The sequence below is a fragment of the Pantherophis guttatus genome, chromosome 5 (genome assembly GCF_059756535.1).
Source record: "Pantherophis guttatus breed Tessera chromosome 5, ASM5975653v1, whole genome shotgun sequence".
Taxonomy (NCBI): domain Eukaryota; kingdom Metazoa; phylum Chordata; class Lepidosauria; order Squamata; family Colubridae; genus Pantherophis; species Pantherophis guttatus.
In genome coordinates, this window is record NC_142067.1 from 106096095 (window position 1) to 106121845 (window position 25751).

Consider the following 25751-nt stretch of genomic DNA (forward strand, 5'->3'; position numbering starts at 1 on the left):
TAAATATTTGTAATATTAAGCCTGCTTTGGTCATCTCAATATGATCTAGATAGAAAATTGGGGCTGAGGGTGCACCCCTACTAGTTTTCCTAAACCTCTCTGTGAATTTTGTGTCTGTTGTGGCCTGTACGCGGCCTGTGCAGCTAGTAGCTGATTCAGACAGCAAGGAGGCTGGTGTGGTGCTGCGCCAGCAGCCTGTGCAGCTGGCACTCGAGTCGGACAATGAGAAGGCTGGAGAAGATGTGGTGCCACAGGGATTCAGCCAGGGCCTTCAGAAACTCCCTTAAGTGAAGAGGATGACGAGGAGGAGCCTCTTCTCAATGCACGGGCGTGCAGAGCTGCCAAAAGGCAGGAGTGGCTCCTCAGGAGGAGGTCTCCTCAAGAGTAAGGCTTGGGGCTAATTGGCCACTCCTTTAGCCTATTTAGGGAGGAACACAGACTGAAGTAATTTGCAGGGAACAACTTAGATCACATACCTTCGTGTTTTGTCTTGCTTATCTTATCAGCTTCCTGAAAATTGCTTCTGGGCATTCTGCCAACCATAGTAAGCTTTCAGTTATTATTCTTTGAATTCTTGGTAGCTGTTAATGCAATTAATTAACAGCCGTTGTTGTAAAAGACTGGTTTATTCAGTAAACTAAGATTTGAATGGACTTTGTGTGTGCTGCGTTCTTTGGGGTCCGTAGCTGGGGCAGGACAGTGTCTTGGAGGCATTGTTTTGCAATGGTTCTGATCAGAGCTTCGCATAATTTAACAACAGGTTCGCCTAGTGCAGAACTGAAAATGTGAGTTGGTATGCGGCTTCCATGCTTGCGTGCAGTTTCAAATACACGGCAATTTCATACATGCGGCTTCCAGCACACTTTCTCAGGCAGCCACGGTAAATAGAGCAGGCGAGGTGCGGAAATCATCTGGGCTGCGTGGGTGGGACAAGCGAGCCAGAGAGTGAGCTATATAGGATGGGATAGCACCAGGGCGGGGGGCGGGCCCAGCCGGTGGTCAGAACTATCAGTAATGGCGAACCAGTCCAAACCGGCAGCAAGCCACCTCTCGTTCTGATCATTTTTGTCAAGACATACCCAGAAGGTGTGCTGGAGGAATACTATTCAACAACTTGATTGTTGATTTATAGTATTCTTCAGAGATCTGTCTTGCCCTATCTACTGCTACATGAAACTGCTAACAGCTTTAGAGTAGGTTACAAATAGTAGACTTCTGAGATTAGTTCTACTCTTCTCTGTCATCAAACCCCAAAGCAGCAATTAGTACCTCTGCATACTGATTAATTTTGATAATGGGGCTGGATGAAAATAAGCTGAAATTAAATGCCGATAAGAAGAAGTAAGAGAAAACTGACTTTGAGGTTGAGGTGAAATATATTTGGCATGGGCTTGCACATCCTTGGAAAGAGCAGATTTGCAGTTTAGGAGTGTCCCTTGATCTTCAGCTGTTATCAGATTTGCTAGTAATAGTTGTGATGAGTGTATTTGCATACATATGGCTAATATGCCAACTGTGACCTTTCCTGAGCCAATCAGACTTAGTGATAATTATCCATGCCTTGATTATAACATCTTGATTTCAGGATTATCCTAAAAGTGCTCTAACATGGCAACTACAATGGTCAAGCTGCAAAATGATGTGAGGAACAGAGAATACAGTACAATGAAAGATCTGTATCACTGGTTGTTTGCTGTTTAATTTAAGGTGCTGGTGTTGACTTTTAAAAGAATATAAGTCTTGCTCTTCAACGATGACCTCAAAACAGAATGGCCCCATTCTTATCTATATAATAATATATGGAAGAAAACCCTCTCTTCTATTGCTTCTTAGTTGTGGAAGTCATTCCCCAGTCTCCCAGGACTAAAAAAAACCATATTTCTGGCCTATCAACTTTAAACTGTTAATTGATTTTAATGATACTAATTTCAATGATTTCAATTCTACTAATCATATACTTCTTTTGAAATTATTGTAAGTAGTCTTGAATGTTTATATAAACAGAAAGGTGGGGTGTACATTTACTAGTCAATAAAATAAATAAAACCTCATATTTGTTGTGGTCCGCCAGCAGCCTGCGGAGCTGGCAGCAGAGCCGGACAGCGATGAGGCTGAGGAAGAACATGGGCCAGTCCTGGAGGCTGGGGAAGACGCGGATGAGGGCTCTGCGTCAGAGGCAGAGATGGGATCAGGGCCATCAGGGAGTGAGGTATGGACTCCAGAGCCTCCAGAGACTGATAGGAGTGAGGCAGAGGAACAGGAGGAGCCTGTTTCTAATGTACGCATGAGAAGAGCTGCCAGAAGGCAAGAGCAGCTCAAGCAAAGAGGACAACTCGGGAGTAGGGCCAAGAGATGATTGGCCCCTCCCATAAGGCTTAAAACAGACCAGCAACGGCGTTTGGGCTTTGCCGGAAAACCATGTTGGTAGCTTTGTCTTCTTCTTCGGCTACATCTTGTATTTATTTTTGTATCTGTGACTTCTGAACGTTTGCCAAGAAAGGCCTTTGGCAGTTTGCCTAATTGGACCAAGATTTGCGATAGGACTGAGGAATTTGTGTAGGGAGGAATTTGCTTTAATTTAATTGAACGACGCTGGGAATGAAGTAATTCTCAGCTGTTCGAATAAAGTTTGTTTGTTTTTTCACTGACTGATTTTCCTACTACTTACTTGGACCTGGGTCACAACAATATTCTGTTTCAAGGAGGAAAAGGTATAGCATACAATATACACCTAATAGGCATACCAACATAATAAATTACATTAAATAGTCTTTTGTACAGAAGTGGGCTTCACATAATTTTATTTGCGGTCACAGACCAAAATACAAATATAATTACAAATGAACGTGGGGAAAGTAACATCATGAACAGTTGGCCACCAGAAGCCTTGGCTGAGAGGAATTACAGCATTCTCCTAAATAATTAAATAGTCTTTTGTACAGAAGTGGGCTTCACATAATTTAACAGCCGGTTTGCCTGAGCACCAAAAATGTGAGCGCGCACACGCGTGGCCTTCCATGCATGCACGCGGCCTTCTGCACATGCGCCTTGCTCACGTGCTTGTACATATGCACACGGCTTAAAAAATGCAGCTAAATAGGATGGCATAGCACTGGGGCGTGGGGGGGGGGGCTCACCCGCAGGTGACAACTACCGGTTCACCCGCCCCAGTTCAAACCGGCTGAATCCCACCCCTGCTTTTGTATTTAAAAATTACCATTTCACCATATTTCCAAACTGAAAACTATACAGTTATTAATCATTTATTCTGCTGAAAATATTGAAATCATCCTATGTACTGAGATAGATTAGAATCTTATTGATTTCAGTAGAAGAAATAATTATGTGAATACCCTGTTTCCCCAAAAATAAGACATCCCCTGATAATAAGCCCAATTGGGCTTTTGAGCACATGCGCTAAAATAAGCCTCCCCCTGAAAATAAGCCCTCCCCGAAAATATTTAAACGCAGAGCTGGAAATCAGGTACGACGGCCAGAGGAGCCCCATCTTGTTCCATGCGCCCCAAAATCATAGGACCTCCCCAAAAATAAGGCCAAGTGCTTATTTTGGGGTTCAAAAAAATATAATCCAGGGTCTTATTTTCGGGGAAACACAGTATATCTCTTCCATTGAAAACAATGTTATTCCAATATAATTTCGTTCGCCTTAATTTGTCTCCTGTATATCAAAACAGATTTTCTTATCCTAGTCATGACCTTCCATTTTACCTGATTAAAATAATACAGCAGAATAATAAAATATCAAACTTTTAAAATAAAAATGCATCAATTGAATTTATGTTGTCTTATAAGAATCCCAAGACTATTGAATTGGATTTACTTTATAACCAACAGCTATGATACACTACTTACTGATGTATAAAGGAATCCTTCTCCATTTAGGGCTATATACAAGCCTGTTTTTACACCCTGGATAGCAACAACTCGAAGTCCCACTGGTATGAGGTTGAACAATGCTGTAAAAATAAAGAAGATCTATCACAGGGAAGCAAAGAAATGAATGGAATAATATTGCTGACATAATAAGCATAGTTTATAGCAGGAGTGGGCAAATGTGGCCCTTTTACAACCTGTGGACTTCAACTCCCAGAATTCCTGAGACAGCCAAGCTGTCTCAGGAATTCTGGGAGTTGAAGTCCACAGGTTGTAAAAGGGCCACATTTGCCCATCTCTGGCTTATAGCATTTTATATACACTATTTATCATGATAGATAAAATAGGTAATAACTGAAATCCTATTTACAGTAATGGGAGCAGTGTTCATAAAACCTGCAACACCAACTGGAGGCCACTCTTCTGAACTGAACGTCAACACCACCACCCCTCTCCCGCACCCCATTTTTGGACATCAAAGTCTTTCCAGGGACAGGAAGGCAATAATCAGATTTTTTTTGTTTTCTTTGTTGAAGAGGAAGAGTTGGGTAAAGTTTAAGAACAACACTTTAGCAATTAAAAAGAATACTGCAAAAAATTGTCCATTCTTACACTAAGCCATGGCTTACTCAATGGTCATCAGGTTCACACATTCACTAAACTACACCACAGCCATTTACAGTACATTGACTTGTTGCGCAAACCCGGGTCAAATTTTGACTCTGAATATATTATAAGAGAACACTAAAACAACAAAGTTCAAATGTACTCTTAGACTAGTGCAGAAAGCCTTAAGTTACCTTTAAATACATTTGTATTCTGGTCAAATTCTAATTCAATTACTTCTAGTTTTATGTATGGAAATAATGCAGCAAACAAACAATATGAGCCTTGGTAGTACAGTGGTCTAAGGCACCCTGTTATTAAGACCAGATGCCTGCAATTACTGCAGGTTCGAATCTCGCCAGGCTCAAGGTTGACTCAGCCTTCCATCCTTTCTAAGGTAGGTAAATTGAGGACCCAGTTTGTGGGGGCAATAAGCTGACTATGAAGGCTATTGCTTAATGCATTGTAAGCCGCCCTGAGTCTCCGGAGAAGGGCAGCATATAAATCAAATAAAAATAAAAAAATAAAATAAAATAAAATAAAATAAATATGGTACAGCCATTCAATCACATAAACAAAGTAATTTCTCCATCTTGGCAACCCATCTGATACCTCTACTTAGTGGCTCACAGTAGCCCTCCAAATACAATTCAAGTTGTTAGTTGTTACCTATAAAGCCCTTCATGGCTCACAAACATGTTATTTGTGGGACTGTCTGTCTCTAGATCTTTCTGCTATTCTATATGCTCCAGCAGAATGGGCATCCTGCCAAGCCTCTTCTTGAGTTAATGCCATCAGGAGAGATTTAGGAGAGGTACCTTTTCTTTTGTGACACCTGTCCTGTGGAAATACCTCCCCTTAAAAATTTGATCCTGACCCTGATAGTCTTTGAAGACCTGGCTGTTCTCTTGGGGTTTGGGCCAAGATGTTAGATAAATTGAGAGGTGGAGGAAATAGTGATGTACCCTGAGTTTGTATTTGTTGTCTTTGATGATTCTGTGTTGTTTCATTGCTGAGAATATTGTATTGTTTTTTATTACTGTATGTCACTCAGAGTTGTATTTCTACAAGTTGAGTGGGTACATAAATCCATAAATAAATAAATCAATACATTTATCTATGCTGAATGTGCTACATTTGAATGTGGGTATCAATCCTAATATTCAGAAATACTATATTCACAAATATATGAAGCATGTGAAAAAGCTGAGAAAAACAAACCTTAGAAATAAGGGGAAAATGTCTTTTATAGATATGTAATCAAAATATTTGTCTGAAATGGTATAAATTGTCCTGCTTAAGCAGGGAGTTGACTAGAAGATCTCCAAAGTCCCTTCCAATTCTGTTATTCTGAAATGTTGATAGTGTAATGTGATCATTCACTTGGTGGCGCAGCAGACTAAATGCTGTTAAGTAACACTAGCTGCCTGCAATTACTGCAAGTTTGAATCTCACCAGGCTGAAGGTTGACTCAGCCTTCCATCCTTTCGAGATAGGTAAAATGAGGACCCTGATGGTGGGGGCAATAAGCTGACTTTGTATAAAAAAGAACACCGCTTGGGGGGGCCAAAAGCCCTACTAAGCAGGTATATACAAAAGTATGAAGGGTATTGTTTAACGCATTGTAAGCCGCCCTGAGTCTCCGGAGAAAGGGCGGCATATAAATTGAACCAATAAATTCTATCCATGTTGATTCTTAGGTAGTAATTTTTCTTTAAGTTATTTCAAGCCACCGTAACAAAATCTCCTTTAATTAGATTTTAGCAAAGACTGCTGATTAAGAAAGAAGTATTTAAAAAATTCAAACTGAGGGAATGTTTTCTGGAGTGTTTTTTACAGGATTTATCCAGTTTTTGGCAGATAGGAGTATAGCACTCACTAACCCAGGGCTGTCAAACTCGCATCGTCATGGTGATGTCACGTGATGTATTAGGACTTTTTCCCCCTTTGCTAAACCAGGCGTGGGCGTGGCCATTGACGCATCCAGCCCACGGGCCACAAGTTTGACATCCCTGCACTAGCCTTACTCAAGAATTGCGACGAGGTAGGAGGGCTCTTCATTTTCTGACGACATCAACAGGAATGAAACAGCTACATGATTTTAAAAATGACATATCAGGAACCATAAAAAAAATCAGGAACCATTTGAAGGCATACAAATGATGGATATTCATTTTGGAATAGTTAACTCTACATTTTGTGCGTGTAAAGGTAATGAATAGTTTCTTAGAGCACTTACTAGAATTAGTGCTGTCATCCTTGGTTCCATCGAGACTTCCATCTGGGTGCATTTGCAAGTAGTAGCCTTGCCTGCAATATAACCTGGTCACTATGCCCTTGAGCTGGGGATCTGAAAAGACAAACATATATTGTCACTAGTCACAATAACTATGATATCTCTATATCTTTCTTTCAGAAATAAAGTACATTAGAACCAGGTGTCATCCCCATTAGGTACACCTGACCAGGAAATCAACCGAGGTGAGCCAAGGTGGCACAGTGGTTAGAGAGCAGTGCTGCAGCTACTTCAGCTGACTGCTAGTTCAGCAGATCAGCGGATCAAATCTCACCGGCTCAAGGTTGACTCAGCCTTCCATCCTTCCAAGGTGGGTAAAATGAGGACCCAGATTGTTGGGGGCAATATGCTATTTAGTATACTGTCTTTGGTGTAAGCCGCCCAGAGTCCTCGGAGAGTGGGCAGCATAGAAATATGAATAATAAAATAAAATAAATAAATAAAAACTCCCCAGGAAGACTAAAACTACTTTTACTAAGGTTGGCTATAAGCTTGCAAGTCTCATTGTGCTGTTCCTTTTTATACATCAGCAATTTAGAGAGGTATCTGCCTGAGCTGCTTCTGAATGTTATCTTGTTATCTGAACTTAAAAACATTTCACCTCTTTTTGCCTAGGTAATGCTTCCTGAATATTTCCAACAAGTTTCATTATTTATTTATCTGCCTAATTTATAGAGCTGACCATCTGACAAGCGTTATTATCTTCTTTCATCTCTACACATGGCTATTCTTAAGGCCTGCTTTTTAGCTAGCATCATCAAATAGCTAATGCAATTTTAGCTCCAAGATAATAGCACGAAATGGGAAAAACAGTGTTTTATCATGAAAGTTTATTTGACCATTAAAAAAAAATCCCACTACAGTTTGTTCAGAATCCCAATTTTCTATTATTTCTGATTACTAATATCCTGTAAGTTGTCAATGGCTTCAGATGAAAAATTACAATAATTTCATGAACATTTTTCAAATCCTATTATGAGGTATTTTTTATGTTGAGATGCACGATGTAGGTTTTTGCACACTCGATTCATCTCTGTATAGAAAAAACATCACAGTAATATCTTATTCTGCTGCCCAATAGAATCGAAAGAAAATTAGCTACATTTTGGTGAAAATGTTTACTTATAAAACACAAAGCACACAGAACTCATTGCCTGGATCTTTGCTTCATGAGATATGGCAAAGTCTTAACACTGGGAAACATACTTAGCAATAAAAAAGACTCTTATGAAATAGAAATACAGAAATACTGGGGAGAAGGTATTTTAATGGAAATAGAAAATGTTGCTTTTAAAATAGAAATGTTGCTTTTTCAAACAGAGGCTGTTTACCCATTTACTCATCTCCATTTCCTAGTACAAAGTTAATTCTATTAACAGCACCTGCTACAGCTCATCAGCTCTTGTTCAAATCCTGTTACTTGTAGGAAATGCATATTTTAAATACTTAAAATACATTTAAGTACTTAAATGTACTTCTAGAAATTAAACTTAGTAGAAAGTATTACAATAGGGTTAGTATAAGTTGAAAATGCTAATAATTAAGATCATGCAATTACTGAACAAAAATACAATTTTCTTTCCCTAGTTTCCATTATTCATTCGTAAATGTGGTCTCATTTGAGTCAAGTTTGATTTCTGACCTTTTCATGAACAGACACATGTCAATTTCTTAATAGTAATACAGAAATAGTTTGCCTTTCTTTCTAATCTTACAGCCTGGTATTTCTTGGTGTTTCCCATTGAAGTACCAATTAAATCTGGCTTAGTTTTTCAAGGCCAAACATGGCCAGTTAGGTGCTTAATTTGTTAACAAAGGTACCATTGGATAAGTTGATTAGTTAATAATGAACACAGTTTTACCAAAGAACATTAAATATTAAATGTTTTCATCTCCCATTTCCATCAAAATCAGTGTCCAAAAAGTTAACAATAAATTAAACCCACTTAAAACACCATTAAGGTCAACTTCATGAAGCTTAAACTTAACAGGCACTTGACATCACAATTTGACAACGGTCTTTTGTATTAGAATGAAGTCAGAATGCAATACTTTAATCTGGTGGGGTTTTTCCCAAATGTTCTCTGAACTTAATGGACCCTCAGTGCTTGGACCACTCAGGCTTACTGCTAAATTGCAATTGCTTGTTGATCTAAGAGCCGTGGTGGCACAGTGGTTAGAATGCAGTATTGCAAGCTAATTCTGATGGCTGCCGACTGCCAGCAGTTCGGCAGTTCAAGTCTCACCGGCTTAAGGTTGACTTTGCCTTCCATCCTTCCAAAGTCGGTAAAACAAAGACCCAGATTGTTGGGGACAACATGCTGACTTTGTAAACCACTTAGGGCTGTAAAGCACTGTGGTATATAAGTCTAAGTGTTATTGCTATTGCTAACTGGCATTCCTGCTCTGGTAAACTCTAGATTTTAAAGTAACTCCCCACAATCAAAAATGCAATTATGAATACAATAAATCACCACTTATCCCACTCGGGAGCCAAACCAGCTTATAAGTTAAAAAGTTTATTTTAAAAATTGACAGTTTGTGCATAATTAACAGGAACAAGAAGCTAGGACTTTAGAATAATTGTGGCTACTTTATGTAGTCAGCAGGAAAAGCCTTGTTGTGATAGTAAAAGTTCACACATAATATTTGAATTAGTCCTTCGTTTCCATTTGAAAATACAATGCTTTTGTGATACAGATTTGCTCAAAATAGTTAAGTATTATTATTAAAAGGACCTACCAGCTAAAGTGCCCAATTTATATTCTATAGAATTTGGTTCAAATTCTATCATGGTCTTGCTCATATGACACAATAATTATTCTGTTACAAATGAAATTGTCTTATCATAACAGACTATTAGTCCATCTGGATCATTTAATTCAATACTTACTGATAACATTCTCTAAGATTAGAGACATCAGAGTGTTTCCTAACAATTTCTGTAGATGCCAGAAAATGAACCCATCACTCTTACATGCAAAACATATGCTAACTTATCAAAAATACCTTTAAATTGTAGTGGCTAAAAATTCATTCAGAAAATGTTTATTTGAGGGCAAGCTTAATAAGATTCTACTTTTCTGCAAATGTTATAAACAAGATTTAGCAAAATTCAGTGTAATTCCATTGTGTCCCATCATTTACATGCAACCAAGATTGTAAATGATGACCTTCAAAAAGTAATTTAACTTAGTGATCTTAGAATATTATATAAATTGATCTTTAACAAGATTGCAAGTCCATGTTATTGGATATAGACCGCCAAAAGGCAATAAAAAGTATTTGTTTTGGCCTGAAACAAAAAATAATTCTGTTTTCAAATCTTTTTACTACTAATTGAACAATATTTTATTTTTAAACTCTTCTAACTATTTTGGAATATTTAACAAAAATATGATAAAGTGTGTGCTATAGAAATACATTTATGGCTCTTCTCATCAGCCATACACTGTGCATTACCCCATGCTTGATATATCCTAGGCATCTAAGGTAGACCAGGTTAGGAAACAGATACCAAAGTAATTCTATAACTCTATTGATGCAGGCTGATATATCAGAATCTTGAAAGCTTTTTTCCCAACTGTCTCTGTACCTCTCTACAACATGGGTGTCAAACTCGCTGTGTCATGTTGCCATCATGTGACGTATCGTGATTTTTTTTTCCTTCATGGAGCTGGCCTGCATGTGACGCATCTGGCCCACAGCCCCCCAGTTTGGCCCCCCTGCTCTACAATATACATATAACAGCAGTGTGTGTGACTGTGTATGTTTCTCTATGTATGAGTCAGAAACTTCATGAAATAGAAGGAATATTTCAAATCTAAAACTTGGGAAAAAATTTTGACTTTATTATTAAATATCCAAATATCTTAGTAAACACAGAATTATACAGAAGAGATATGATTCCATGACTGGTAGTTTATTTAATAATTGATATATATTTTCATAATATACATTTTATAAGAAAACTACTATTTAAAAAGGATACTTACTGAGTAGAATAGTGTAGTAGAACTGACAGCTAGTTTTTATGTTGTGTGAGTTAAAAATATGTTGACAAATGGTGTTTACAAAAATGTATATACTGGCTTGTTGTACCAGCCCATACAGGGACAACATATAATTTCAACCTCAATGGAACTGTCTGTATTATTTTTTCTGATCGCTTCTAACAAGAAATACAGAATCTAGATTTCTAGCAAGGATATAATTGACAAGTGATTTAAAATCTCCATTACTCATGGAAGTAAGTGATTCTAAAACTGTCATGCATGGACTGATCTTCCATGAAAATCAAACCATGTAATCCATTTTAATTTAGTCACCCCCAAAAGGGAAAAGATATAGAAGAATGACAGATTCACTTATCACCTTGTTTATAAATTGTACAGAATCTTAACCAATCTGCATTAATATGATTACTAATTTAGAAACATATGTACACCAGTTGATTACATTTCTTCTGACTAAAATAGAACCACAAATAATAAAAGATATCCATATACAATAGTGTCTATAACTGAGAAAAAATAATTTGGAATATTCATTTTTTATATTGGAATTGCAATCAAATTGATATAATTTTTGCCAAATCATTCATCACTATATCAGCTTCATATAACTTTTCATAAATTAAGGCTTTTATCCCAAAACTATGAGAATTAAAGTGACTTAAAGTTGGGCAAGCTAGAAAACAACACATTTTCCCACCTGGCAATTCTAGCTATACAATAGGAATGAATGCAATTCATTTAGCTACACTATTTCAGAAGAAAACCCTTTAGAATTTTAATTTCTAAAACACCTGGGAAAATTCAATAGAAATCAAATGTCCTAGAATCAGTGATTCTCAACCTGTGGTCCACGGACTCTGGGGGAAGGGGCACAATGTTGTCACAGGGGGTCCACAAAGGCTTAAAGAAATGTTATGATTTAAATCTTATGTTAAGTCTTGGTGGTCCATGGCCATTGTCCATGGCCACAAAAGGTATTTATAGAGGATCTGCAGTGAAGAAAAGGTTGAGAACCACTGTCCTAGATCATCCATGAAGAGTTCAGAAGGGGCAGACCAGTTGTAGATAGCAGCTTAATTTGCAAGCTAAATACAACATTCTGAAAAACAGCCAATTTTGTATTGTTATATACAGGAAGCATCTTCCATAATACAGAGTGGCAGGGTTTTTTAACTTACTATTAACTTCATTTATTCATTGCCAGAATGCATAAGAGTACATGAGATGAAGCGATATATTCCTTCTGGTTGGATATGCAAAAGCATCACTTCAAAATGCTGTTAGCATACACTGTGTGTGGTTCTTCTTTTTGTTAATGTGTGAATTGCACAAAATATGGAAATGAACCACTTGATTACCTGCATATCATTTAACATTTGCATGTATTGACAGACTGAAATAGAACTGCCATGCAGAAAGGAAAAAAAAAATATGACACAGCCAACGGTCTGGCAAAAAAAGGATTCCATCTATCTTCCAAATTGTTAGCCAGCAGTTTGCAATATATATCCTACACAATAATTATACAACAACTAGGGTCAATATTTATTTCTAAGGTGTGGTGTATGCCAAACTAAGTCTTTCCCAAACTATTGTACATGATATTTTGGCAATGCACACCCATCCTTCATTTCCTTCTGCTATTCCTATAAATAATGCAATGTTGAATTGCCAAATTCAACAAATATTGTGTTATGTTTTTACATCTACAAACAGGGTAAGTAATTTCAGTTCAATAACATGCCTTTTTACACAGAGTTATTGTTGTGGGGAAAATAGGAAGAAGGAATATTAGGAATGTTTGCTGCCTTGAGTTATTTATAAACATAAAAGGTAGGATAAAATTAAAATGAATGAATGAATAAAATATTTGTCCTTTTCATGATAACAATTGTATGTTGCTCAAATGAAGCTCACACAGCTGTCTGAGCTTCACAGTTCAATCCTGAGCTACATATCTTCTCTTCTACTTGAACAATTGTGTTATCATGAAGAAGAAATGTTCAAGTTTTCACTTTAAACAATACTTAAATTTTTCATTTTCTTTTTCATAAAGAGAGATTGCAGAATTTATTGTTCCTAAGTTTATCCCAAAGTCTGCAGCTCAACAAGCTTCTGCTTCCTTGCTGCTAAATCTTTTTGTCTGACACGTTGAAATCTAGAGTGACCCAGAAAAGACATCTGGTCTTTTGGATCTAAAGCAAAGATACATTGAACTGCTAAAAATGAGTATATTTTTTTAGGAATCATAATGATGGGAGTTTCTAAGACACTTCAAGTTTATACTTACAACCTCCAACCAGTTTATCAGAAACCTGATCTTGCTTAGATCAGTTTGTGTAATAAAAAAAGAAATTAATATTCTTCAAGAACCATTGACATTCCTTATGTTTTTGTCTTGTAAAGAGACAAAACAGTGTTTTCATCAGAGATCAATACTTAAACTGAATAAAATACACTTCTATTAACCACCAACCATAATACTCCCAAATGTTTCCTAGATTAAAGGTTGACTTATTTGTTTTTTTGTAAGGCAGAGATAAAAAATTAATTTCCAAGCTGCCTATGGATAATACATCCACCCATCTATAATCAGAGAGGAAAATAGACTGCGGGTTCTTACAATTAAGTAGTGAGAGAGTTTCTTTCAAGAGCCTGGCACAAAAAATAGAGTGGTGTAGACTTTACCAATTTACCACAACTCCTAGGGATGATGTGAACATGTTTTTTTAAAACTTCATTTAAAGTTACTGGATGAATTGAAAGCACATCCTTCAGAATCAAAGAGCAATGAAATATTCCTGAGATTTATGGAAAATACTGTAGAACTCATGTTGAGGTTCCATCAACAAAACAACAGGAATTGATTCAACCTCCCTCTCAAAACTGGTGCCATTAGTTTTAAGATGAATACAAGTTTAAAAGTCAAGAACTGAATTTATTTTACTTCTATGTAAAATTATTACATTTAATGTATTTTTTACATTTATACTGTGTATCAATATATTGCATGTGTATACCATTTAGAGCAGGGGTGTCAAACTTGATTTTCATTGAGGGCCGCATCAGGGTTGTGTTTGACCTCGGGGGGCCAGGGTGGGTGTGGCCAGGGTGGGCATGACCAGCTCGATGTCACTTGTGTCAGGGGCACCTGTGATGGCCTGAGCACTCTGCCAGCAAAAATGGGCTCCAGAGCTCCGTTTTCAGCTGCGACAGCCTCCTGCAGCCATCTGCCAGCAAAAACAGAGCTCAGGAGAGCAGCGTGCAGCTCTCGCGGGCTCTGTTTTCGATTGCGACCATCTCCTGCAACCCTCTGCCAGCAAAAATGAAGCTATGTTTTCGCTGGCAGAGGCACCACGGGCTGGTCCTTCATTGTTTCCAGGGCAGCCCCATGGGCCAGATCTAAGCACCCCGCAGGCCAGATCTGGCCCCCGGGCCTTGAGTTTGACACCCCTGATTTAGAGTCATCCAAACTAAAATGGTATATAATAACAGTAATGCCTCGGTGTTACTGTCACCTTTTAAAACTCAAATTTAATAGTTAAATTTTATAAATCTACTAAAATAAAATTTGACTTGCATTTATGAATAAATACATGTATAAATATGTAAAATCACATATTCATATACCTGAATTTATGAATATTCATAACACTAGAAAAATTCAATTACTATTTTGTATAGAATTGGCATTTTGCCCAATAACAAATACTCTGGCTTCCGAATGTTCTGGACATTTAATTCATAATCCAGCATATGTACAACTAGTTTATCATATTTGTTTTAAAATAAAGGCAATTATATAGACGTATTTCAATATTTTGAATATTGGAATATACATGAGTTTGTGTCAATAAATGCATGGACCTTCTATTCAATGGTACCTTGGCAACAGTGGAAACTGTTTGGAAAGGAGTGAAAAGAATTATGTTACAGTGCCATCAAAGGATCCAAAGTTATGCTAATGGGAAGCCTAAAAATGATACTTGATGGATTGAGGAAAGAAACTGCTTATGAAAAAGAGAGAGAATAATTGGTTCAAAAATAAGGATGAAAGAAACTGGAATGCTTCAGTGAATAGTTCAGTGTTCTACACGGTGTAAGGCAAAAAATATGTATAATGTCCCCTTCACTATTTAATATATCTATGAATAAATGTAAAGGGGGTGTTTGCAATGATAGTAGAGATGTATTGACTGGAGCTGTGCATCTCTGTATATTTTGGGACACAAACTACATTATATTGTTAGAAGAAGAAAACCAAATGATTTGCAATGAATGTCAGGCAAATTTTATGTGCAATAAGAATTTTAAATCTGAAAAGGGATTATATCAAAGATAAAGTTGTGTTTCATAGTGAAAATTATTGCAAATTATATGTTAATGGAAAAATAAATGAATATAATCAAGTAGGTGCAACAATGTACTTTGTGGAATGTTTACTAATTATTTTATTTATAAAAATTTTATGGCTGCCCATTTTACAGAAAATGTCTCTGAGCAGTATAACGATCAATAAAACAATAAATATAAAACAATTGTTAATGAAACCATTTCAAATAATTATTAAAAATATCAAAACTATAAAAGCAGAAGTAAACAAGAAAAGAAAAGAATAAAGGTATGTCAATGGTAACAGTACCACCTCACAAATTCACCTGCCCCTGGGGTTCCCAAGCCTGAGGGACCTCCAAAAGCTCAGGAATGATGAGGCCAATCTCATCTCAGGGAGGAAGAGGGGCAGAAGATTTTGCAATGCAGGTGCCACAGCCAAAATGGCCGGCCACCTAGGGCCAACTCCCTGGATGACAGAACCAGTAACATGTCCATTCTTTTGCATCTGGTTGGATGGGCAGATGAAGAGAAATATCCCAGTCCCACTAATAATAGGGAAATGGATGGAAATATTTTAAGAATTGTGAATATTTATTTATATTATTTTATTTGAAAAAATTAATTGGCTATACGTCCTACTGAAGCATATAACTCCGGACAGCTAATGATACACACCAATGTAAAGTACAATTACAACGAACACAAATAAATACAAAATACAAAAGTTGACATTATTAATAATAATTTAACAAAGTTAGAAGGGACCTTGGAGGTTTTCTAGTCCAACCCCCTGCTTAGGCAGGAAACCCTACACCACTTCAGACAAATGGTTATCTAATCTCTTCTTAAAAACTTCCAGTGTTGGAGCATTCACAACTTCTGGAGGCAAGTTGTTCCACTGATTAATTAAACTGTCAGGAAATTTCTCCTTAGTTCTAAGTTGCTTCTCTCCTTGATTAGTTTCCACACATTGCTTCTTGTCCCGCCCTCAGGTGCTTTGGAAAATAGTTTGACTCCCTCTTCTTTGTGGCAACCCCTGAGATATCGGAACACCTAGTCCTTCTTTTCATAAGACTAGACATATCCAGTTCCTGCAACCGTTCTTCATATGTTTTAGCCTCCAGTCCCCTAATCATCTTTGTTGCTCTTCTCTGCACTCTTTCTAGAGTCTCAACATCTTTTTTACATCATGGAGGCCAAAATTGGATGCAATATTCCAAGTGTGGCCTTACCAAGGCATTATAAAGTGGTATTAACACTTCATGTGATCTTGATTCTATCCCTCTGTTTATGCAGCCTAGAACTGTGTTCGCTTTTTTGGCAGCTGCAGAACACGGCTGGCTCATATTTAAGTGATTGTCCACTAGGACTCCAAGATCCCTCTCAGAGTCACCACTATTGAGCAAGGTACCACATATGCTGTACCTGTGCATTTTGTTTTTCTTGCCTAAATGTAGAACCTTACTTTTTTCACTATTGAATTTCATTTTGTTAGATAGCGCCCAATGCAGCGGTGAAATTCACTGAACCGGTAGCGCCAGCGGCCCACCCACCGGAATGTCATTACGTCCCTTTTTTTACCATCTGCGCATGTGCAGAAGAGGCACGCATACGCATAGTGCACGTGCTCTCCCACACACTCCTGTTCCCGAACCGGTAGCGAAGATAAGTGGATTTCACCACTGGCCCAATGATCAAGTCTGTCAAGATCCTTCTGTATTTTAAGCTGATCTTCTGGAATGTTGGCTATTCCTGCTAGCTTGGTGTCATCTTCAAATTTGATGAGTTCAAATTTCTCACATATCTTACACATCACAGTCTCCAAATTTGCCTATATCAGGTTCCATTTACAGCCTGGCTCCCTAATTAACTAATCTTGGCTATTAGAAAGTTAGGAGATAGTATGAAGTTTCCTGTAAGAACTGCATGTTGAAAGAAGTGGCAATGAATGTGACTGTCCTTCTGTGAACTTTATTATATGGATATGAGAATGAGATACATCAGCAAAAACGAAACTGAATATAGCAGAAAAGTTTTAGTTCAGAAACCTATGTGGTAGAACAAGAAGAGATTGATGGCTACCATGAATGGGGACTGAATATGAACGTGAGAAAATGAATCAGGATTGAACTGCAAAATAAATACAAGGGAATACAAGGAGAAAGGGGGAAAGCAAGAGAATTGTGCATGGATGGAGTTGTTGAAATCCTCAAATAGTGTCTAAGAGTAAAATCATTGCCATATGTGGTGTAAGAGTAAAGGAGGTTTTCAAGATTTTAAAGTTATAGTGAATGATATTATTTTAAGTAACTAATAATATATATATATTTTTATTTGATTTATATGCCGCCCTTCTCTGGAGACTCAGGGCGGCTTACAATGCGTTAAGCAATAGCCTTCATACTTTTGTATATTTATACAAAGTCAGCTTATTGCCCCCACAAACTGGGTCCTCAATTTACCCACCTTAGAAAGGATGGAAGGCTGAGTCAACCTTGAGCCTGGTGAGATTCAAACTTACAGTAATTGCAGACAGCTGGTGTTAATCACAATGCTATCAGTCTGCTGAGCCACCAGGCACAGGCCCAAAAGAAAATTAAAAAAAAATTTTTTTATTATCATGTACCTTAATTTATTTTGCTTCTTATTTCTTACTCCTTTCCTATACTTTTTATAACATTGCTACCCACACCCCCACCCCCCATGGAATACTGTGATAGATATTTGTTCACCTACAATGTGTTCACTATAAGCAACGTTCTAGATTCTATTCCATTTTTATTTAGCTACAAATTTAGATAGATAGGATAGAGGGACGGCGAGGCTCCTCTGGAGGACAAGGGTTTGGCACTCTCCCTGGCCTCGCGTTCCTCCGCTGGAGACAATGGATGCCCCCAGCTGCTCCTGGGCTGCCACAGGCGCCCCTCACACAATTGACATCAAGGTGGCCATTCCCATCCTGGCCATGCCCCACCTCAGCGACACCCACCTGGCTCCCTGAGGTCAAATACAATCCTGATGCGGCCTTCAGTGAAATTGAGTTTGACACCCCTATTCTAGTTCTAAAGGGGAAAGAGGCAGCTGTAGGGCCTTATTCAGCAAATGCTCTTGTTGCTTTTTACTAACTGATATGAAAGTGAATAAGGTAAAATGCTCTATGTATATACAATACATCTGCTACATGTTCACAGCAGAAATGGGGTATATGCTATAGCATATTCTTCATTTATACAAACAAGAGTATAGTAATTAACTCAGAGTGGGGAGACCCATGTTCTACACCTCTCTTACACATGGAAGCCTTCTGGGTAAACTTGTACCAGTCATAACTTCTCAGCTCAAATTAACATTAAGTACTATGACAATCAGGCTGATAAAACAAATCCACTTGTTTCATCTTTCATCACATATTGATAGTTCATTGTAAAAACTGAATTGGACAACTGGATTCTGCAATCATGCTGGATAAACATAACAAATAAAGCAACCAGATCAATAATAATTTTCATTTATACAAACTGATTCTAAAGCTGGTCAATTTTTTCCAGGACATGAATATGTGAATATGCATTGTAGCATATGCTTGAAAATATTATGCAATGTACATGAATTCTATAGTATTTTGTTCACAGTGGACACAAATGCCCTCTTCCTCATGTATATGTAAACTAATGATACATAACTGGAATTCTTAACATCATGCTTGTGTTTATGCTGTTTATGCTCTCAAATATGTGTAACATTAAAGGGTTCTATGTTAGAGAAAAAAAGGCAAGGAGTAATAGCTCCTTTGGTTGGACATGAATCAGTCATCAAATATATGCATATCTTTAGCCAGCTCTCACATTGTTATATACAGTATCTACACAATATCTATCCAAATTCAGACAGTTTAAAATAAATATAATAAAATTCTCCTAGAAAATGCATCTAATGAAAATTTAATAATTAATTTCTATTTAATTATAGAAAAGTTAATTTTAAATGGAAAATTTTAAAATACAAATAAGCTGAGATGATATCTGAAAACTGACCTCTTATCTAGAACTCTTATCTTCAATCCATTCTGATAATTACTTTCTCTCTGAATCAGTGGTGAAATATTCCGCGGGTTGCCACTGGTTCGCTGCCCGCGCATGCGGGGTGCACACCAAATGCATGCTGCACATGGAAAAAGGAGCCGTTTGAAGGTAAGTAGAATAGCGAGGGCGGGGGGAACAGCTGTGCTGCACAATTTAGATTCTGCTTTTTAGCAAATTTAAATCGCGCAGCATAGTTTCGACGAACCAGTAGCTTTTATTACTACGGGTTCGCCCGAACCGATGCGAACCGGTAGCATTTCACCCCTGCTCTGAATATAATAGTCCAGTATCATAGCTTTATTATTGACCACACATTAAGTTTCAGTTAAACTGATTTATTGCTCTTGCCTATACACAAGAATCTGGTCAACTAAGAGGCAACACTAAATTGGTCATAGATAAGAGTCGGAATTCAAGGTGGGATAGACTTGGGTTGCCTGTAGGAACATAGCAACTCCAATCTGTTTTTTCTCTTCACTATATGCCCAAAGTCTCTGTCTCTTCTTCTACTACACAGTTTGTTTTTTTTAAATCAGGTAATGAATGGACCTGATAGCATTCATCCCAATATGGTAATACCAAAAACAAGGTACTAGCGGTATTGTTACTCTTTTTCTTAAATTTCAATTAAACCTGTGGTTTTTGCTTCTTCGTAAGAATTTATATAGCTAATTTTCAGGTTCAGGAATTACAGTGTGAGTAAATTCAACGTAGACTTAAAATCAGTATTAAGATGAAGCGATGTTGTTTGCCTTTCAGGTTGGGTAAGCTCTATAAAATAGCATGAGCTAAAACCATCAAGAACAATTATTAATAATTGCTATGTACTGATCTCCTTATTAGGTTGACTCAGCCTTCCATCCTTCCGAGGTAGGTGAAATGAGGACCCGGATTGTGGGGGGCAATAAGCTGACTTTGTTTAAAAAAGAACACCGCTTAGGGAGGGCCGAAAGACCTACTAAGCAGGTATATACAAAAGTATGAAGGCTATTGCTTAACGCATTGTAAGCCTCCCTGAGTCTCCAGAGAAGGGTGACATATAAATCAAACCAATAAATAAATAAATAAATAAATAAATAAATAAATAAATAAATAAACAAACAAACAAACAAACAAACAAACAAATAAATAAATAAATAAATAAGCTAATTATAGTAGAATGCATTTCTATAAAAGTAAAGAGTGATACATTGTTTTAGTGACTTTTATGACAGCATATTTATTTATATTTATTTATATTTCATATCTCTAAAGTGGTTATGGGAAGTGTACAATATAATATAATCAATAAAGTAAAACAACATATAAAAATTAACATTAAAATTAAATTAGAATGGTTTTTTTTAAAAAAAATATATAGAATAATGACATTATAGTTTAAAAGAGTAAAAATCCCAAGTTGGCCAATTAACACTGGTTATTACAGGTGGGGGAACTCTTGTGGGGCTAGTCAGCCCCACAGTTGCATAGTCCTCTGTGCCCCCCCACAAGACTGCAGAGCCAAGACCTTCATGGAAAGCAGGAGGGGGGGGGCTTTCTCATCTCTGGGGACAGGATGTGCCATAATTTGGGGACAACTGCAAAGAAGGCTTTCTTCCTAGACTTCCTTGACTGATAGGGCCTGCAGCATATCTTCCTTGCCTGAATGAGTGAGATGGGTGATGTGATGGGGGAAGCCAGTAGGTATTCTGACCCTACACCACGTACGACTTTATAGATGATGACCAACACCTTGAAGCAAACTGATACCCAGTGCAGTTTGCAGAGCAAGGGTGTTGCATGTGCCCTTCTAGCACCTAGTATGGCTTGCATGTCCACATTCTTCATCAGCTGAAGCTTTGGACACTTTTCAAGGATAGCCCCATGTAGGGCACATTGCAATAATCCAATCACTAGGATGTGAGTGACCAAGTGAAGAGTTTCCCTATCCAAGAAAGAGCACAACTGGCACACAGCACAGAGTTGGGCAAAGGCTCTCCTGGCCATAGCTGCCACCTGCTCTTCAAGCAGGAGCTGTGAGTCCAAGAAGATCACCGAGTTACAAACCAGATCTGTCTGGGATAGTGCAACTCCACACACAAAGATGATAAACTCCTGGATACTCAATATCTAACAGCTGATGTTACCTACTTGGGTAATGAAACATCTGAAAGAAAATAAGCAAGCTTGTTTTCACCAAAGACTCCACACGCCACATACTCAATTTGATAGAGCTGACTTGGAATTTGAATAGGCTACATGTAAAGAATTTTACACAGACCCTGTGTGTTCTAATTTAGAAAACAGAACAGTAATTTAAAAAAAAAAATAAGTAAAATAAGTAAGTTCTTTTAATCACCCACATTATATCAGTAACTATCATCATGGACACAAATAACTGTAGCACGTGAGTATAACACTACCCAGGTGTTACTTTGTTATGCCCAAATAGCTATTCTGATTATTATTCTTAAGCTTTAAATTTAAAATTCTAAGATCTTTCAACTGAGGTTCCCTGCTGTGCACATCAATGAAAAGTAAGCTGTTTGGATAGTTCACAATTTGGAATTGAATATATAATAAAAGTAATGTAATCTTGCCTCAGCATCTGTTTCTTTCTTGTCTCTTCAATTTCTGTCTGTCTATCATCTATCTACCTACCTACCTATCTATCATTGTTCATAGATGACACTGTAAACACTATCAGGCAGTGCTTAAAGCAACCGCTTCTTATTCCTTAAAGCAGGGATCCCCAATCCCAGGGCCATGGACCACTACCAGGCCATGTCCTGTTCAGAACTGGGCCACACGAGCAGCTGGCCATCGCATGGATGCAGCTCAACTTGTACAAGTGGTTAGCCAGCTCTCCTCCCCCCCCACCGCCAAGCTACCAAGCCATAAAGGTTAGGGACCACTGCTTTAAAGCAACTGTTATCTTTTTACAGAAATTAATGGCTGCATGTGTCATGTGATCCTGGGAAAATATGTACTCCTTTAAAAGACTGTAGACAAGGATTACATTTCATCCTCCCAGATGTTTTGTAGTATCTTTTCAGAATTGCATTATCCAGCTGTATTATATATGTAAATGAGCCTCGGTGGTGCAGTGGTTAGAGTGCAGTACTACAGGCTACTTCAGCTGACTGTTGACTCCCTGCAATTTGGCAGTTCAAATCTCACCAGGCTCAAGGTTGACTCAGTCTTCCATCCTTCCAAGGTGGATAAAATGAGAACCCAAAATTGTTGGGGGCAATATGGTGACTGTAAATTGCTTAGAGATGGCTGTAAAGCACTGTAAAGCGGTATTGCTTTACAGTGCTTTTGCTATTGCTAAATCTTAAATACCTAGCCAATTTTCCATCAATAGATGACTTCTTTTTTCTTCCATGTTTCTTAGCTCCCCTTTCTTCATCACTATAAAATGTTTACTGTTGTTTATATTCTTCTGTACTACCTTTTTCTCTTAGGTGACGACACCATTAGACTATAAACTATATACCAGTGTTTTTTTCTTTGGGTGCTGAAAGCGCGTGTGGTAGCACACACGCACTGCCGGCACTCATAATGCAATGCCCCCTGCAGGCCCCTCTCCCACGCATGTGTGTGCATGACCATGTGCTCCTCCACCCCCTGCGCATGCGACCCATTTTTGTGCTAGCAAGCCTCTCTGAAGCCTCCTGGAACCAAAAACGGGGTGGGGAGGCGGGGGCACACTGCACCCCCCCACAACCCATTTTTGTGCTAGCAGGTCTCCCTTAAGCCTCTTAGAACCAACAACGGGGTGCATGGGGGCACTGCACCCCCACACACACATGCAACCCCCCCACACATGCACACGCGTCTCCCAGCAGAGACCCAAAAATCAGCTGGCCGGCGAAAGGTGCGCGGGCACACATGGTGGAGCTGACTTGGCTGTCGGCTCACATGCCCACAGAGATGGCTCCATAGATTTGCCATCACAGATATATACTTTCCTAACATGATTGTGTTTCAATTTTGTGTCAACTCTTGGAACTCTTAGCAAGTATCAATTCTGGGAAATTCTGGGAGAAGAAGTTCACACATTGGAAAGATGATACTTTAAGAAAGGCTTTCTTGGACTATTTAATTAGACTATAGTATATATTTATCATTACCTTTAATTATCCTTTGCTTCCTCCTCAATGATTTTTTTCTTAAGATTGTTGATTCTCCTTTGACTTCTTTTAATTTGCCCACAGGAAGGTGAGCGTTTCCCTAAATAATTAACTATAAATTTGTGGGACAGAACACTATTTTGCACTTGCTTAGTAAAAGAGGCTATTAGCAGTTAGAAGAAAGTGCAAATAATTGAAGACAAGTCTATCATACTTTACATCTTAGTGTAAAATAAATAGGTCAACAAGATGGGAAAGCCGGGCACTGAATAATATTTTTCTGTGCTATTTTTTTTCTAAGAGCCTTGGTGGCGCAGCAGACTAAAGCACTGTTAAGTAACACCAGCTGCCTGCAATTACTGCAAGTTTAAATCTCACCAGGCTCAAGGTTGACTCAGCCTTCCATCCTTTCGAGGTAGGTAAAATGAGGACCTGGATTGTGGGGGCAATAAGCTGACTTTGTATATATATAAAAAAAGAACACCGCTTGGGGGGTGGTGAAAGCCCTACTAAGCAGATATATTCAAAAGTATGAAGGTTATTGCTTAACGCATTATAAGCCGTCCTGAGTCTCCGGAAAAGGGCAGCATATAATCGAACCAATAAATAAATAAAAAGTAACTCCTTTTATCTTAAATTCATCTTCCTTCTAGGTAAATATGGAATGGTATTGAAAGATTCAAGTGAAGAAAGTAAATCTTATGGAAGAAAAATAACAACATACCAAATTACAACTGTAATCCTTTTTATGAATTAAATGAAAAATTGATCAGTTGCTTCTATACACCTATTTCAAAAAGATCCTGTTTGTCCAGAAATCACAAATCAAAGACTCTAGAAAGAGTGCAGAGAAGAGCAATATAGATGATTAGGAGACTGAAGGCTAAAACATACAAAGAACGGTGGCAAGAACTGAGTATCTCCAGTTTAATGAAAAGAAGGATTAGGGGTGACATGATAGCAGTGTCCCAATATCTAAGGGGCTATGACAAAAAAGAGGGGAGTCACCTGTTTTCCAAAACAGCTGAAGGCAGACAAGAAGCAATGGGTGGAAACTAATCAAGGAGAGAAGCAACGTAGATCTAAGGAGAAATTTCCTGACAGCTAGAACAATTAATCAGTGGAACAACTTGCGTCCAGAAGTTGTGAATGAACAGAAGATGTTGCTAGTCCCAGATGTGGTTGCTAAATGTGAACTGTACTTCTCATTTCAGAGTGACTGTAATCTTGGATTCCCTCAAGATTGAGGGATTTTTTTTTTCTCACAAAGTACTCTAACCTCTTTGTTAAGTGTTCAGAGCACATTTGATGTAACTAATACCTCCTTTTGCCCATTAAGTGTGACACACCCTAGAAAGTTTCCTTTCCATGTCATGCATCCACTGAATCATAAACTAACCAAGCAGGCTGGATTTAAATGAGATATAAATTAGCAAGCAAACAGAAATCTAGGGCTAAAACTAACCCAGCTAAGCATCTGCATAAATGCAACTATTACTTCTTTAGCTGACCTTGGTGAGTGTGTTGTACAAATTCAGTCAATTGTGAAATAAAGGGAAATAGGCTCATGGGCCCTATTAAGCATCTTGTATAGTAAGATTTACAGAACTCTTAGATTCTCATGTAGCTAAATTTAGTTACTGTTCATTCCCAGTGAAGATAAGTTAATTGCAGCAAAGGCCATTGATTTTGAGAATGATTAGCTTTTGCTGGAGTATTTCCATTATTTTGTGTATCATTGTCATGGCATTGAGATTAAAAGAGAAACTGTAAAAATGCATAGAAATGTCATCAGATTATTCAAAATGATCGAACCACCTCTACTATATTTTCACATCTAATATTGACATATGGAATATGGTAGCATCTAAAACACACTAAGGAGTATTATAGGCAGAATCCATATTCCCCAACTATACTACTTTCATCAATATAATTTATAAAAATACTATTAAAATTATATGCTTTCCATTTCCTTTCTGATAACAGCAACTAAGAGAATGGATTAATTATGTAACCAAACTCAACATTCTAGAGAATGGATCAGATTACAGCATTCTGAAATTTATTATTTATTTTATTTATTTATTAGTTTGATTTATATGCCACCCTTCTCCGGAGACTCAGGGTGGCTTACAATGCATTAAGCAATAGCCTTCATATTTTTGTATATACCTGCTTAGTAGGGCTTTTTTGCCCACCCACCCACCCAAGCAGTGTTCTATTTTATACAAAGTCAGCTTATTGGAAAAATATCCAATTGCTGAATTGGATACTTCTAATATCCAGCTCCTGAATTGTTGGAAATAGTTGTTGCCTAAGATTTACTATATTTGGGTAGTTAATAGTTCATCCTGATATTTCTATATGGTCTCCCTAAATTAATTTATGCTGTTCATTGGGAATA

At 37.7% G+C, this 25751-nt stretch overlaps 1 protein-coding gene across 4 annotated transcripts in view; it reads right to left on the reverse strand.

The window, feature by feature from the left end:
* Positions 1–25751, reverse strand: part of FGF14 (fibroblast growth factor 14) — a 357939-nt gene that overhangs the window by 94472 nt on the left and 237716 nt on the right. For 3 of the 4 annotated variants that reach the window (XM_034418097.3, XM_034418116.2, XM_034418088.3), the window contains 2 exons: positions 6740–6850; positions 3874–3977 (listed from right to left, as the gene is read on the reverse strand). In XM_034418097.3, the coding sequence (XP_034273988.1) occupies positions 3874–3977; positions 6740–6850 (215 nt within the window). Of the gene's footprint in view, positions 1–3873; positions 3978–6739; positions 6851–19181; positions 19309–25751 lie in introns of those variants that run through there. The other variant, XM_034418124.3, reaches the window with a different exon arrangement.